We start from the raw sequence: 15442 nt of genomic DNA, 5'->3' as shown, positions 1-15442 counted from the left end.
TTGCGAATTTCAAATTGCACGTGTGTCAAACAAAGTGTACGTGTAATGTATGGTCTAAGTATCTTTGATGTACACTTTGAAAACCGCTGCCAACCCACTCATCGTGACGTCATTTTTTGTCTTTTTTTAGCCTTCACGTAACATTAAATTCCTTTCTTTTACTTCCAATAAAATGCTACGTACGTGAAAACTGAAAGACAGAATAACTGGAATACATTACTCAAGTTGAATAACGCAGTACGTATTGTCAATTTAAGATTCAGAAATGCCCTCCAAAACAGTCAGTTTTACTATCTATTTTAGAAAACCACATGAATCAAGACTTCGACTGTTACAAAGTGCAAGTTTCTGAAAACATTTCTGGCGGCCTCTAATTTCTCCATTAAAGATATCAGGGCCCACATAAACCGATATCGGCACAGAAATTGCTTGTAAAAATGATATTTTAGTTGTTACACAAGCAACGGCTATTTCGTCGTATATTTCTACGATTTCCTAAAAACGTTCGGCAGCTGCTCCTGAGACAAGCTTTGCGGGTGCTTGGAGGTCTTCTACCTATCTTCGGAACTCCACACTACCCTCCCCTCCCCCTTCTATCCTTCATTTACAGCTATGGTTACCAGTCTTTCCAAGTTGTAGCCGAGAAACTTTTTATTCACATCCAGGCCGGATAAGCAGTTGTTTACAGGATTTGGGCCATAAGGTGTTTGTGTTCGACAAACGGATGTTTTCGCTCTATACACAACTGCAGATGGATGTTAAGTTGTTTAAAACTTCATTGTCGTTCGTGTAGTTACTGGAACGCACTTGGGGAACAACAAAATTTTCTCGAGGGAGTACGCCGTCTGTTTTCTTTGCCACGCGCAAAGGACTACAACCAAGAGCTTGCCTTTGAAAATTTTTCCCAGTTCAGCTAATGAAACATGTCCCAACAGATTGGAGTGTCTGTGCCAGACTCTGAGACACTGAGTTCTGATAAGTCCAAACGTTTTACGGTAGGTTTAATTTCCCAATATTTTTTTCTTGCTAGCTCCCTTTCATTTGTCGCTCTTGACGAGTTTGTTTTTTACGGGAATTCGATCTGTCAGCTTACAGCCAAAAAGCACGATAATCCTGTTGTGTTCAAACTATTTTCAATTAAGGATGGAATCGTTAATGGTTATGTCAGTACAAAATTTTCGTCGGCCTCACGTTTTTCCCAACTGTTTCAAGTTTAGCCTCCAATAAAAGAAGCTAACTACTTTTGATCTACTCAACAACATGTTGGGCGTACTTCAATTAAGTTCTCGAACGCATATATAACACGGCATAATGACAAAAAAAAATTCCGATCAGGATGAGATCCATGAGAAAAATGATGAGACTTGATGGTTATTTTGTTCACTGATATGTCTGAATTAGTTAAATTATGGTTCATTATCACTTGGCGAGGTTGAAACAGTCGAAAACAAGTGTGTTCTTATATGAAGTATGTTCCGTTTTCAATTTTATCTTTGTTCCTGTTTCACTTTTCCTCTTACAGACGATGGTCTTGGCATTTAACCAAGTCTACTTTTCAGACAGATGGAAAATTTTAGTGATCACAAGTTGTGAAGGGAGAGGGACAGGGATGTTTTGTGTCAAAATGTAGTGGAAAGGTGAAGGGGTTATTAACATCACTTTGGTGGGTGTGGGAGGGGGCTTGAAGACAGCAATCATGGTGGAGGTTAAACCTTTGGACAAAGCTCTCTTCTTTCTGTACAATTGAAAAAGACTTTCAATAATTCCTTAAACATCAAATGACAGGTCCAAGCAGATATATTCTCGAAATATGCCCTTTCAGCTAATGCTTGTCGCTCTAGAACACCACTCAACTTGTTTCAAATTGTGTACAAATATTGATATTTTACTGAATATAATGAAGGGATTTTATTCCAGCAGTAGATAGCAATATGTTGTTCAATGCAATGTTTTTTTTTTTCGAAACATATCCTTCTATCTTCTAAGGTGTATAAAGTGTTAGTGAAGCTTCCTGATGGACGAAGCTATTTCATCTTCAGAAGATATAATGAGTTTTACAACTTATATGAAAAGGTGATATATGTTATAGTCTTTTACAGGAGTAGTGTAGGAATCCTGGAGAAATTTGAGTGGCAAGGGATGTGGTGTTCTTCAAAATTAGCCTTGCTTATCACAAAGTTATTTACAAAGTCAAAGGCAATTTAGCCTAACTTACACATGAGAGAATTATGGGCAGCTGTGCTCATTTCAAGTAATTTATTAGGAAGTGTAAACCCGCTTGAAGGTGGTGTTAGATCTTTGGAGTTATGGATACAGTAGACCTCCATGGGCCAATTTTTTTAATGTCAAACTAAGCATTATAATTATTTTTGACTATAATTTCCAAGTAATAATTTGATAAAATATTGGAACTTGTGCAAGTTATTTACAAAACCATATTTTTTAATTGAATTCCTGCCAATGTGTGAATAGGCAACATAAATGACTGAAGGATTTTTGATGTGAAACATCCTGATCCTTACACTCCAATTGTGTCAATGTATCCTGATTTGGGTTACATGTGTAGATCTTTTCCATCTGTCTGTGTTTAAAACTAGCTGGTGAATTGAGAAAGATAAAAAGAAGAAGAATCCAGAGGTGAAAGTTAAAAAGAAGCTTGGCTATCGGCATAAAAAATAAAGGAATTCAGTACAGAATGGTATAGGAATCTTACCATAATGGATAGAGGCTCGTGGTTTAGGCAAAATTCATTGTTGCACTTGATCAGCAACCATTAAGTTTTTTCTACTTTGAATTGTCATGCCCCATTCAGTTTACAGTTAGTTTATATTTTTGGCAAATAGTGCATTTCATAACCTTTTCATTGATATATAGTTTTTAGTGGTTATGCTTCAAACTGTGTGTCAATAGCCTTTTTGGGGATGGATACCTGCACTGGTCTACTGTATCCTTAGCTGATTACATAATCTATCTTTTAACCCTCACAACATTAGCCTTCCACACAGTTGTTTTCATTTGGGTCATATTTCCATCCACTTTATTAAGGAGGAATTAAATGCACAATTGCCACACCACCCAACAATTACTGTTTTCAAAGTCAGTATCAGTAATAGAATGCTATCACTTTTGTACATGTCAGGTTGTGTGCATTTATTCCTTTTGAATTACATGAAAGCTTACAAACCTTGGTTTTTTGTTTAAGCTTAATGTGTCTATTTTTCTTAATTTCAGATAAAGAAAGTTTTCCCTGACCTAAACATTAAGTTACCTGGAAAACGAAGGCTAGGAAATAACTTTGATCCAGGTGAGTAATGATGGATAAGGTGTAATCCATGGAACAAAGCAGGTGAAAAGGTGATGAAAAATTATGGTCAATTAGAATATGTTCCAATCTTGGATAAAATGGTAAATTTTCGAAATAACTTCAAAATAATGGTGGCTTTCACTCGGAATTAAAAGAAATAAAGGTTTCACCCTACCATAAACAGTAATGTGTGTCATGCAGGTTCATGCTGTTTCAAAGTGAGTTCATAAGGTTTATGATTCACTGTATATTAGAGACCTAATATATCATGCATTAACCTTTGCATCATGGGGTTAAGTTTGAGCCTTTGTAGTATCATAATGTTGTGTTCCTAAGCACAACACCTTTAGCCCCTCTCTGGTATAAATTGGTACCAATTAAATTTTGGATGAACATCCTTCTCAGGAGGAGTAGCAACACTCTTGTTTGCTTTGCTATGTGAACTGAAACAAAGTCCACTGTTATGGGTCTCTTGGCTTGTGTGACAATTTTTCAGGGGGTTATCTGAAGTCTGTCGCATTTTTATCCACATCATCATGTTACCTAGGACTTCTCAGGAAAATGACTTTGTGGAGTCTGTAGAACTGCTAATAGCTTTGTGAATATTCCAACCTATGTGGCTCTATGATAAATAGAACTCACTACACTTATAATTGTATCATGGTGACACAAAAAGTCCTCTGGAACAAGGCATAATTTTTGGATGAAAAACCTTTTAAATAATGAGCAATATAAGCTAAGGCAAATGAGAAACAGGCCTTGAGGGCCGAAAATCACAGGAATTAGACTGTATCATTTATATTTATTATTTTGGTTGCTGTTCTTGCATGCAGATGAACTTGGCTCATGAATTGCTAAGGCTTTGTAGAACTGTATGATTGTACAATTTGTGAGACTGAAAAAGAATCAGGGTTGAATCACAGATCAACCAAAGCTGTGTATCAGTCAGTTTTTTTTAAAGAATATATTCTGAAGTGACCAATCAGTTACTGAAATGTTTTGTTTCATGTTTTTCTTTGTCAGAGTTCATAAGAATGAGAAGAGAGGGGCTTAATGAGTTTACAACCAAGATAATTAGCCATCCCAGTGCCATTGAGCAGTAAGTTCAGACTCTTGCTCCTTTTACTTTTTGTTATAAATATTATTGTTGGTAAATAGGGAGTAAGTAATTTTAATTTAAGAAAACTTTTGAAGTTTTGATAATTAAGTGAATCCAATAACTTGGTTGATTGTAATGACTTAGAGCTGCATGCTAGCAAGCTCCAAATGGACTTGTACCAACATTCCATGTTTCTGGTGGTAATTTTAGATTCTGGACATTCATACAAATTTACAGTACAAACCTCTGACACCAATTTAAATTGCTTCAACTATTAATTGCTTATTTCTCTCTAGTCCTGACATTCGTCTGTTTTTATCACTGGATAATCCAAAAAATGCCCAAGTTAACAATGACAATGAGCAGTTTGGAGCTGATGAAGATGACTCACTGGTATAGTGAACTTTCTTAATGGAAAAGTAATTTTATTGTGATACATTAGAATTATTGTTATGGAAAATACTTTTTCCCTTCATGGTTTTTTTAAATAAATGAAAGTTTAGACCTCATAAGTGTCATAATTTATATAATCACCTATCTAGTCTGAAAAAAAATTATTTTACAAAGTTAGTGAAAATGCTTTCATCTGGTACAAAAAGAAAAACAAATTACCAGTTTTTTTTTTTTTCATTTCAAAATTATAAATTGAAGTACTCATTGCCTTTTGTCCTTTTTGTTCCCATTCCTTTTTTCCCTTGATCAGAATGATATAACAATATTTTTAGTTGTCTCATTAGATGTGTTTAAAGTTTTTTAGAGTAGAAGTTAAAAGTAAGTTAAATCAAAGGATAGCTTAGGGGTGGAAAACATAATAACAATTAGACACTCATGACCATATTGTTTAAGTACTACAAACCATAACTTGAATCCTGTTTTTTTTTTAAAATAACACTTTTCCTTGAGCTGCAAATGCATTTATTACTGGGAGCCAAATCTTCACCCATTTAAGTGCCTATAGATAATTATAACAAGATGATGCCAGCCCAATTCCTCCTGTTGGAGATTTGGAGTTCAGTTGAATGGCTAAACTTTATCTGATAGATTAGTCTTACCTAGTCCAGTAGCTATCAGTAGAACATTCAAGGCTTGTTTATTTAAACATGAAAGTTAGGTTGCAAATATGAAATGATTATTGATGTCAAATGTAATTGTTTTTGGAACAAAGGCTAAGGATCTCAACAGAATTGATCTTGGGGACTCATATAATCAAAAGTAAGTAGGACTTTTGCATTCTTCAAAGTTCTTTGAAGATCTGACTTCTGCTGAAATATCTTGTTGAATATTTAAATTGTATCCTGCTAAAAAGGATATAAAATTGACCAATGCACCCAAGAAATGCAATTTTTTTCATCATTTGTTTTTAACAGGGCAAAGCCAAGTGACTTCCTGTTTCTTAAGGTTATTGGAAAAGGGAGTTTTGGAAAGGTTAGTAAGTCTTCTCTTGGTTCTAGTTATTCTTTCTGACCTCATTTTAAGTAATTTAAACTCTGGGGTTTTAAAGCTTTCTCTGTAAGTGGTTGCTGATGGTACTGGAGGCAGCTGCACCCAGAAAAAGGGACTTAATCAGGCAAGTCAATAGCTCAGGGGAAGACTCTTGTTTCAAGACCCTTTGCCCACTCGTACCTTGCTTGTGTGAGAGCCAACATGAAACCTGGTCACAGGAGCTTGCTCATAGGCAAAACAGATGGTGGTTAGAGAGGTATCACAAGTGGAAGTAAACCAACAGCTTTTGTCAGGGATTTCAACCCAAAGCTTTTGGTTGAAATCCCTGACAAAACTCAAAAATATTTTTATCTAGAAGCTTTTTTTGTTGTAAAACTCTTGAAAAACTCAATCAAATGAGTGTACTTGTAGTCAAAGGTTTGATATTCCTAATTTAAGTTTTGTTATTTTATTTCAGGTTTTCCTTGCCAAAAATAAACAAGAAGATGAATTCTATGCCATTAAGGTTTTAAACAAAGCTGCCATTAGAAAAAGAAATGAGGTTTGTGAATGCTTTATTTTGAAATGGTAAAGGGTGGAATTAAATAGAAACTAATCATTTTAAGCAAACAATCCAGAAATAAAGCATCAGCTTATGGGTTGATTCTGATCTGATATATGTCACTCTTGCACTGTATGCAAACTGTTCATTTTAGATGAAGCTGGCTTTTCTCATCTCCACAGTACCCAATCAGCCATCACTTACTGATTAATTTTTTGCTTAGAATGTTCTTTTTTTTGGTTAATCCCATAACTCCCAAGATCTGATTGTTAATTCTCCCCTCTTGCTGCTATACATTTCCAAGGTACAAGAATTTAGTGTTAGATCTTCTACTTGATAAGTTTGAGTATTCTCCTTACCTATTTTCTAGATAGTGTATGAATATTATAGGGAGAAGTTACATATTAACCCATTGACACCTGAACCGCCCGTAACCGCCCGTGCCGCGTGGGGGACTTGCGCGAGAGACGCTTTCCCCCCTATCTCCCCTACTAAGCAGAATTTTGTCTCCAAACTTCCTCTGTTGTTAGAGGATCTATAAACCAATCAGAATCCGTTTTTTGCGCAGTTATTTTGATAACTTTAGGGGGTAGTACAGAGGCGTCATTTTATGCGTTCACAAGAAATGATCAACTACAAAGAAATGGCGTACGCGCGGCCGACTTTCAATATTTTCAAGTCGGATTTTCTGTTCCTTTCCCACCACTTTAGACCTTCTGGAACACAGAATGAAAAGGAAAAATGCTATAGAATAATCTGCTCGAAAAATAATGGACATCACGGTCTTAAAGGCGACAAAATAAGCTTTCGAGTCGACAACACTACAATTCTCTAAAGCGATGCGAATTAGGGCCGTAAAGCGAAAACCAAACTATCGGACTTCAAGCGAGGCCTAGAGACATTATGAAGATTCAAAGGCACGGTAAATATCACGTTTGAGTAATGAGATGTCCAAAAAGTATTGTTTAATAGAAGATTTTGTGTTAAAACGTAGAACTTTCAGTATTTTCAACACAACGCTGCGCAATATTCTAGCCGTGAAGTCAAGTAAACATCGATCTAAGCATGATGAATTCTACTTCGTGGGTTTCGCACACGTAAGAAATTCGTACGTTTTTCGGTTCTAACAGAAAATCAAGAACTGTTTTGAATAAAGCTTTCTTCCCGAAACGTTCCTTGGTCAGTTTTGTCTTTCTCCTCATTTATAATTTCCATGTAACATGAGATCTCTCCACACACTGATAAATTTGCATATTCACTTTGAAATCCGATCCGCATACTTTTTTTGCACACGTGCGCAAAAATTTACTGATTTTTATCTTTTATCTTGATTTTAGAGTAAAAACTTAATATGCATCTATTGCTTTCCTCGTTGATAGTAAGTTATTTAAATGGTCTTCTTTCACGTGAGCTTGTTTTTGGGAAAAAAAGATTTGTCATATTTTACTGCGCATTGTGTTTACTTTTCCGGTTTCTCCAAAATTTTAACTTTTGGGTAGGCACGTGTTACACGTAGGAGTCAATGGGTTAATAACCTCTGAGAAGGGTTAAACTAGTTAAATATAAAAAAATCAAATTATTTTTGTTTCATTATATCTCAAGCGCTCAACAGTTTGGAGATTGCTTGACTCTGCAACATACCATGGGTAGTGTGCAAATGAGATAGCTGCTGAGCATTTTATAGTAGAAGTTTTAATTTACAGAAAATGGAAAACAACACTGATAATTATAAGGCCTAGATGCTTCTTTGGAACTCAAACTGACAGAAGCTTTTGCTTCTTGTTGTATAAAAACCAATACATCATTCATTTCTGTTTTTACTTATAGTATTTTTAACCTTTTTAGGCAAAGCATATCATGGCAGAAAGGAATGTTTTGTTGATGAATGTTAAGCATCCTTTCTTAGTGGTAAGTAACCCTTCATCTGATGTGAAAGGTGATATTATATAAATTGGAGTTTCAAAGGGTTTTGTCTTGTTTACACCCGACCAACTAGGTTTATTTTTGCCTCAGATGAGTAGATGCTCTCTAAGTCAGGAGGTGTACTCCAAACCTGCCAGTTCCTGTTGCAGTGTTTCAGTCATTATACATCACACATAACCAAAACATTTAAAATTTACCTTAAAAGAGTAATAATTTGACTATCTTTTTGATAAACATTTCAGGGATTGCATTACTCCTTTCAAACACGTGATAAACTCTACTTTGTTTTGGATTATGTAAATGGAGGAGAGGTAAGATATAAGATCTTTTTACTTTCTTCTATAATTTCATCTCGACACCAAGCTGTATCTTAAACTGATTCTTCATATTTTCAGTTATTCTTTCACTTGCAAAAGGAAAGGTATTTTCCAGAAGCAAGGTCAGTACTCAGATGTCTTATGTAAATGTAGTTGTTATGGAGAGGTGGTAAGCCTTAAGATTAATGTTGAATATCTTGTGCCTTGTACTTCAAGTGTTAGTATTGTCCAGTGTTGCCCAAATTAAATTTAGATTTCTCAGTCAAGTAGAAAGAGTTTGGCTGAGGAGGAATGGAGGGAGAATTCTTATGACAAATGCAATCCTCTTTGTCAAAGAAAGTGATAACTAAAAGTATGATGTTGTATGTTTTGTTATGGACATGTAAAAGAATATCCATAAGGATTCAGGTATTTTGGTTTGTCATTGTCCTGCCTTCAAGCAGTTATGGATAACCAGGCTAAACATTCATACTCCAGGCTGATGCAAAGAACTTATACACAACAGGGACACACAATAGATAAAGCCTACTTATTTTCATCATTTTAAATGCACTTTATGACAGATCTGTATCAAACTTAATCTGTAAATTTTTCTTGCTTCGTATATTTTTCTTTTTGTCAGGGCAAGATTCTATGCAGCAGAAATAGCATCTGCAATTGGATATCTTCATTCTCTTCAAATAATTTACAGGTTTGATGGAGCTATGTGGTACATAAATGAAGCAGTGGAACTTTCTCAAAGTCTTGTTTCTTCATGGAAAAAATATTTGATAACTGTATATTTTTGTATCCAGTTCATTGACACATTTTTGAAATGGATAGTCTTCAAATTACATACTAAATTGCAATTAAATATTATAAACTACTTAGTGGGTTTCAACACTTTTGCTTTGTATTACTGTACTAAGTGAGGTTTGTGATTGTTCACATAGAATGTAGACCGGGGGAGAGTATTACAGGTCTTTGCCCTTTTATTAAAAAGAACTGTGAAATGTATTAGTTTTAGCAAGGGGTCATGGTAGCTGGTGCTTATTTTGATTGTTAAAATGTTATGCATCAGAGGTGTGTTTTAAGTCAAATGGTTAAGGTGGTGTGAGGCTTTTAATGTGTGTTGGTAAATTCTTTGATAGAAGTGTTTTGTACTTAGCTGAATGTACTTTCTTTTCTCTGATAGAGATTTGAAGCCTGAAAACATTCTTCTAGATCATAAAGTAAGTGATCTATGTGTGCTGTACAATGTTGTGGGAATAACACTGGTATAAGGCACTGAAATTAGCAAAAAAAGATTCTTTCTACATTCGGTTTTAAGTCTATCATTGGGCCTGTCAGCAGATTTCTCTGTCCTCTTATGAAAGTTAAGGTGACTTTCCTCTGATTGTAAAGATAGTTTGTGGGTTCCATTTATAAAGCCAAAGTGATTATTAACCAATCGTTGTAAATCCTGAAAAATCATTTTGTTAGGAGTCAGAGGCATTGATTCTCAGTGCATGAATTTATTGATGTGAGGGTGTATTAAGTTTCCAATATCATATCATAATCCTTTCTGTAGGGGCATGTAGTTTTAACAGACTTTGGACTTTGCAAGGAAGGCATAGAACCTTCTGGTACAACATCAACATTCTGTGGCACACCAGAGGTAATTTGCTTGCAATTGTGGAGGTAGTGAATTAAATTTTAAAGTACTTTTAGAGAATTCATTCATTCATTGCTGTTGCGTCAATATGAATGATTTGACTGATTAATCTCCTACTGAACTGCTGTTTAAAGTCCTGTTATTCCTGATAGTATTTGGAATAGAAGTTTATAGCTGTTAAAACATTACTCCTTTAGTTCTCATGTCTCATGCCAAACTATCCTTACAACAATAAAAGGGGTAAGTTTCTAAAGAAACTGTGGTGCTGCATTTGTGAAGGAGTAAAACAGAGTATTTAAATATTATCAACTGAGTTGATAATGTAAATTGGCTATGGCTGATGTTTTGAGCATTAGCCCTTCGTCAGAGCGAATGATGAAGGGCTAATGCCCTAAACACCAGCTTTAAAACTCTTTATGGAGGCCAATTTATGCTATCAATTCAGTTGATAGTACTTAATTGCCCTGTTATCCCTACAACAGCTGATGTTTTAAAACTGCACAAAGCTCTAGTCTACAATTCTCCCTTTCAAGATGGCAGACAGAGCCTCCATTGTTCAATTGCTTTTAAACAGGCTTAATACCTTACATAACATGTTGAAATGTGTAGTCTATGACAAGCACAGGGCTCAAAGCAGTATTTTTTAGCACTAGGATCCCACATTATCTTTTCACAGTAAACTGATAGAAAGCCAATTGTCTGATATTTTTTGGAAAATAAGGGGTCACATACACCTTTATTAGATTCATCCTGGCCACACCCTGGCCACATGGAAATGTTTTTGTGTTGTTGAAAGTTTGGACCAACTGCTTCAAAACAATGTTTACATATTTTTCGCTATTAGTTTGTTCATTGATAAGTCAAGTGACATTTGTCTGTTTGTCATTGTACAGTATTTAGCACCAGAAGTTCTTCGAAAACAGGAGTACGACAAAACTGTTGATTGGTGGTGCCTTGGTGCAGTGTTATATGAAATGATGTATGGTTTGGTATGGAAACTTTTTTTTTTGTTTGTTACCTTTTGAAACTGATTCAAGTTTAGTGCATGATTGACGTTTTTTCAATTATCTTCAATTATTTTCAATTGGTTTCAAAACTCGTAGTCAAAGTGACATTCTAAGACAAAACTATATGTTGAAAGCTTCTGGTACTGTATAAGTTAATTGGTTGTGGACTTTATTTTTTCCTCTCAGCCACCATTTTATAGTCGAGATACAGCAGAAATGTATGACAACATTCTTCACAAGCCTCTTCGACTCAGAACAAATATATCGGCCAGTGCAAGAAATGTTCTTGAAAAAGTAAGTTGTTTTTGTAGTGAGAGAAATTCCAGTTGAATGTTTAAAGTTATTGTGGATAACTTCTTGTTAGCTTTGATTTGCTGTGCCTTGGTAAAGGTATGGGAAACTGAACCACACTCTCAACCAATAAGATGCAAAACTTAAACCAGTGGTGTCTTAATTGCTAGTTCTCTTTGGCTCTGCATGAAATTTCCCTAGTTCTGATCAGCCATTTTGATTGTCTAGATCTTAGCTTTGCTTTTTTTCATTAAAAGCACTCTTTTCTCTGATCTTTAGAAAAGATTGATGTTTTTTTGAAATGAAATAATGAATTGAAGTATTGTAATTATTTGTTGACAGCTACTTCAGAAAGATCGTTCAAAACGACTGGGTGTTGGAGAGAATGACTTTGTAAGTCAGTGCAACTTGTAATGCCTGTTTAGTGTGATTATGAATATCAATAAATAAATAATAGATAATTCAGTAGAACTCTCAAACCAAGGAGTAAGGGTTGACCATGTCTTTTGTTGATGACTGCTGTTCACAATTCAGGTTTCCACAGGATTCAAACCCATTCATTCCAGTTAGTAATTGAGCACTACTATCGACCAAGCTATGAAGCCACACATTGGAAGCAAGGCAAATTTTTGAAAGTTCATCTTTCCCCCCAAGGAATCTGATTGTAATTTTTTAATGGAATAAAGTTAGTTTGACCTGCAGTTCAAATTCAGGTGGACTGCAATTTGAGCAGTTGCATAAAAGAAGCATGTAAAAATGTGGTCTTCAACTGTTGTGTTGAGAAGGGTAAAATTTGAGGAAGGGCTTGATTTTCAGTGAAATGTTGTGGGTCTGTTTAAACTGATGTAGCTAGTGTCAATTTCAGTTGTGGAGGTGATAGTAAAAGTGGGCACCAGGAAAAGGTGGGGTTATTCAATGAAAAAACATTAAGAAAGGACAGTCTAATTTTGCAAGGTCTGTGAGTGTAATTTGTTACTTTTGTATGTTCATTGAAGGAAGAAGTCAAGAATCATCCATTTTTTCAAAGTATTGACTGGCAATTGCTGTATGATAAAAAAATTGAACCACCATATAACCCTAATGTGGTAAGTTAAGTCAGTTTTACTGAACATTTTATAATCTTAGACTCCACAATTAAACATCACAGAGATGCACAATTGTAGACACTAAATTTTCAGTACATACTTTGGTGCAATGAGGATTGATTTATCTTAAAGTTAAGTCTTTCACTTTTCTTAACACTTTGGTTGGTGAAGAGTCTATTTGATGTTACTGGAACTTTTTGTCCCTATCTTCATGAATTTACCAAATGTTAAATACTAATATGTTGTACATGTTACTGTTCTCATTTTTCACTCTTCTGACTCTTATTTACAGACAGGTCAACTTGACTTGAGACATTTTGATCCTGAGTTTGTTCGAGAACCTGTACCAGGTGTGTGACACATCACTTGATTTGAAATTATTCTGTCCATCCATTCCATCTGTGTGATGAGCGGCTTTTTTTTCTTCCTTTTCCTCTAATACAATGTGCTTTCATATCCAAAAACTGTAAGTAGCATGAAGTGATTATACGAAAAGATGGTTGAAATTAAGCAGCTACACTTCTAGGGGATGGCTCTGTGTCTGCTGTGTTCAGGTCAAATTACAATTTGGAGTGTAAGACACTCCTATGTAGACAGGTGATGAGGCCTCAGACAATGGAAAGACTATTGTTACATCCTTAAGTAAATTACGGGAACTATTAGTTTACATGTATTAGTATACATGTATTGTCAGCGATACTCATTTCTGAAAAAATTATGTTATATACATTGTATATATTATACTACTTTGAGTTTAGGAAAGGCTACTATAATAAGAAAGCTATTTTAGAAATTACTGATAACCTGAAAATAGCAATTTATAACAAGCAAATTACCTGTGGCCTATTTGTGGACCTCTCAAACGCATTTGAAACAATCAATGGCTTAATATGAATGATCACGTGATCATGACTAACTTTTAAAACATTTAAGCTACTGTGGTCACTGCACAGTATTAAATATTTCTTGATGTTTTGATTTTTATTCAAACAAAATTGAAAAATACCTGTACCTTTGCTTGGCGTTACTTCTCGTGTTTAGTTCACTTAAATCTTACCAAACTTCTCATCCTTATGAGATTCCATTAACCTACAAGTTTGCACTGTGAACTGAAAGGCCTAGCTTCGAGCCCTGACTGGGTTTTTGTGTTGTGTTGGCCAATAGACACAGAAACTCTGGCGGTGTCTATTTTTCCCAGTATTTTATAGAGTACCTGTGATTTGTCAGGGAAACTTGGTGGGATAGGGGTGAGTTGTTATGGACTAGCGTCCCATTTAGAGCGTCATGGTTATGGTCAGTCATGAAACTTAACCTTGTTTGTTTCCCTCACAACAGGGTCTGTCGGTAAATCAGCTGATTCGGCATTTTTAAGCGCGAGTGTGGATGATCCAGACGATGCATTTGTTGGTTTCACGTACGTTGCTCCAATGGAAGAAGTACTTCATGAATGAATCGCATAGTCTTATCGTAAAAGTAATTTGCGGTTCTCAAGATAAGATTTGCCCTTTTCAGCAACGAAGTACACCCTAGTAAAAAAAAAAAACCTCAAACAGTATGCTTTAATATAAATGTATTAATCTAAGTTATCGGATAGGAGAGCGGACATTCCCTCTATAAAGCCAAAGCACTTTTCTAATGACTATTGTCAAAAATAGCTGAAAACTGGAAAAAGCTGGGTAACTTTTCCCAGGCAACAAGAGCCATTGTCTTGAAGTGCGCCTGTATTGCTTATGCTGTTATTTAAAAATTCATCAGCATCATTTCTATCTTTGATTAGCCATCTAATTATTAAATCAGTTAATGTCAAACTTCAAGAACATCGATGTCAAGATAAGGAATGTAAAGAAGACAAGTTACCTCGAGTGAACTCAAGTCACACCTGATCTTGTGCCAAAATTGACACTTTCACACGCTTTTCACATTGGTCCCATGAATTAACTGTGTCTGGTTAATCTACGTCGATTGAGTTGCATACTTTATTACCATTCATGATAAATTCATTATAAATTGTGTTCCAATTTAATTTATTGATAATTATGCTGTGTTTGCATGAACATAATAGAGTTTAGAGACCAAAAAAATACGTTGTATTTAAGTGCTAGTCATATTTAGTTGTATAAAGTGATGTAGTGATCCAATGTCGATTAAAAATTTCCATGGTTCACCTGTGAATCCCTCGTCACTGCTAAGTCATTGATCCGTGTGCTTGATTCACTTGACGTTTGCGTAAGCGCACCCACGTATTCAAAACGGTCCGTGAGGAACATTGCGATTACAACGCTTACATGGACGTAATATAGCCAAAATTATTTCAGTTTACGCCCAAACATACTATCTCAAAACTTCTTTTTCAGTCCTGTCTACCACGTCTGTTAATTTTCCCACGCCTGAAGTTGTTGGTAGACATGTTTATGATATAGATATCAGCACTCAGAGCTCACTTCTGAATGATACCATCAGCACTTGATGATAAAATTAGCATCCCTACGACGCCGTGTAATATCCCCTCTGTATTTGTCTTTTACTTCCTGTTTTGTTCAGAGGATTTGTTCTTTAACAGGCACACTAGTGTACCCTATTACCCAGGACAAATCCTGGAATCAAATTTCAAAGCAAATGTTGTTTCTCGGCGCAGATGACGAATTTTTTCCATCATTCCGGTTATAAAACTCTCATTGTTCTTTTTCTATCACCCCCAAGCTGGGCTTAATTATTCCCCTCCTCCCACACGTTTCGAATGGATTTATCACTATCTTCAGTTCTGCTTAAAGTTGAATAACGGCACTCTACTTCAGTTAT

At 35.4% G+C, this 15442-nt stretch overlaps 1 protein-coding gene across 1 annotated transcript; it reads left to right on the top strand.

Moving 5' to 3' along the window:
• Positions 1 to 638: 638 nt before the first annotated feature.
• LOC131790535 (serine/threonine-protein kinase Sgk1-like) lies at positions 639 to 14815 on the top strand. Its single transcript, XM_059107744.2, has 20 exons — positions 639 to 995; positions 1987 to 2073; positions 3232 to 3304; positions 4328 to 4403; positions 4700 to 4796; positions 5569 to 5615; positions 5771 to 5828; positions 6304 to 6387; positions 8233 to 8295; positions 8553 to 8621; positions 8706 to 8749; positions 9250 to 9318; positions 9802 to 9838; positions 10177 to 10263; positions 11154 to 11249; positions 11454 to 11561; positions 11901 to 11951; positions 12554 to 12643; positions 12936 to 12993; positions 13979 to 14815. The coding sequence occupies exons 1-20, from the start codon at positions 924 to 926 to the stop codon at positions 14092 to 14094; spliced, it is 1482 nt and encodes a 493-aa protein (XP_058963727.1). The 5' UTR covers positions 639 to 923; the 3' UTR covers positions 14095 to 14815.
• The last annotated feature ends 627 nt before the right edge of the window (positions 14816 to 15442 follow it).

This window comes from Pocillopora verrucosa, chromosome 2, assembly GCF_036669915.1.
Source record: "Pocillopora verrucosa isolate sample1 chromosome 2, ASM3666991v2, whole genome shotgun sequence".
Classification (NCBI taxonomy): Eukaryota; Metazoa; Cnidaria; class Anthozoa; order Scleractinia; family Pocilloporidae; genus Pocillopora; species Pocillopora verrucosa.
The sequence above is the reverse complement of the archived record's forward strand: the minus strand, read 5'-3'. Positions and strand labels throughout refer to the sequence as shown.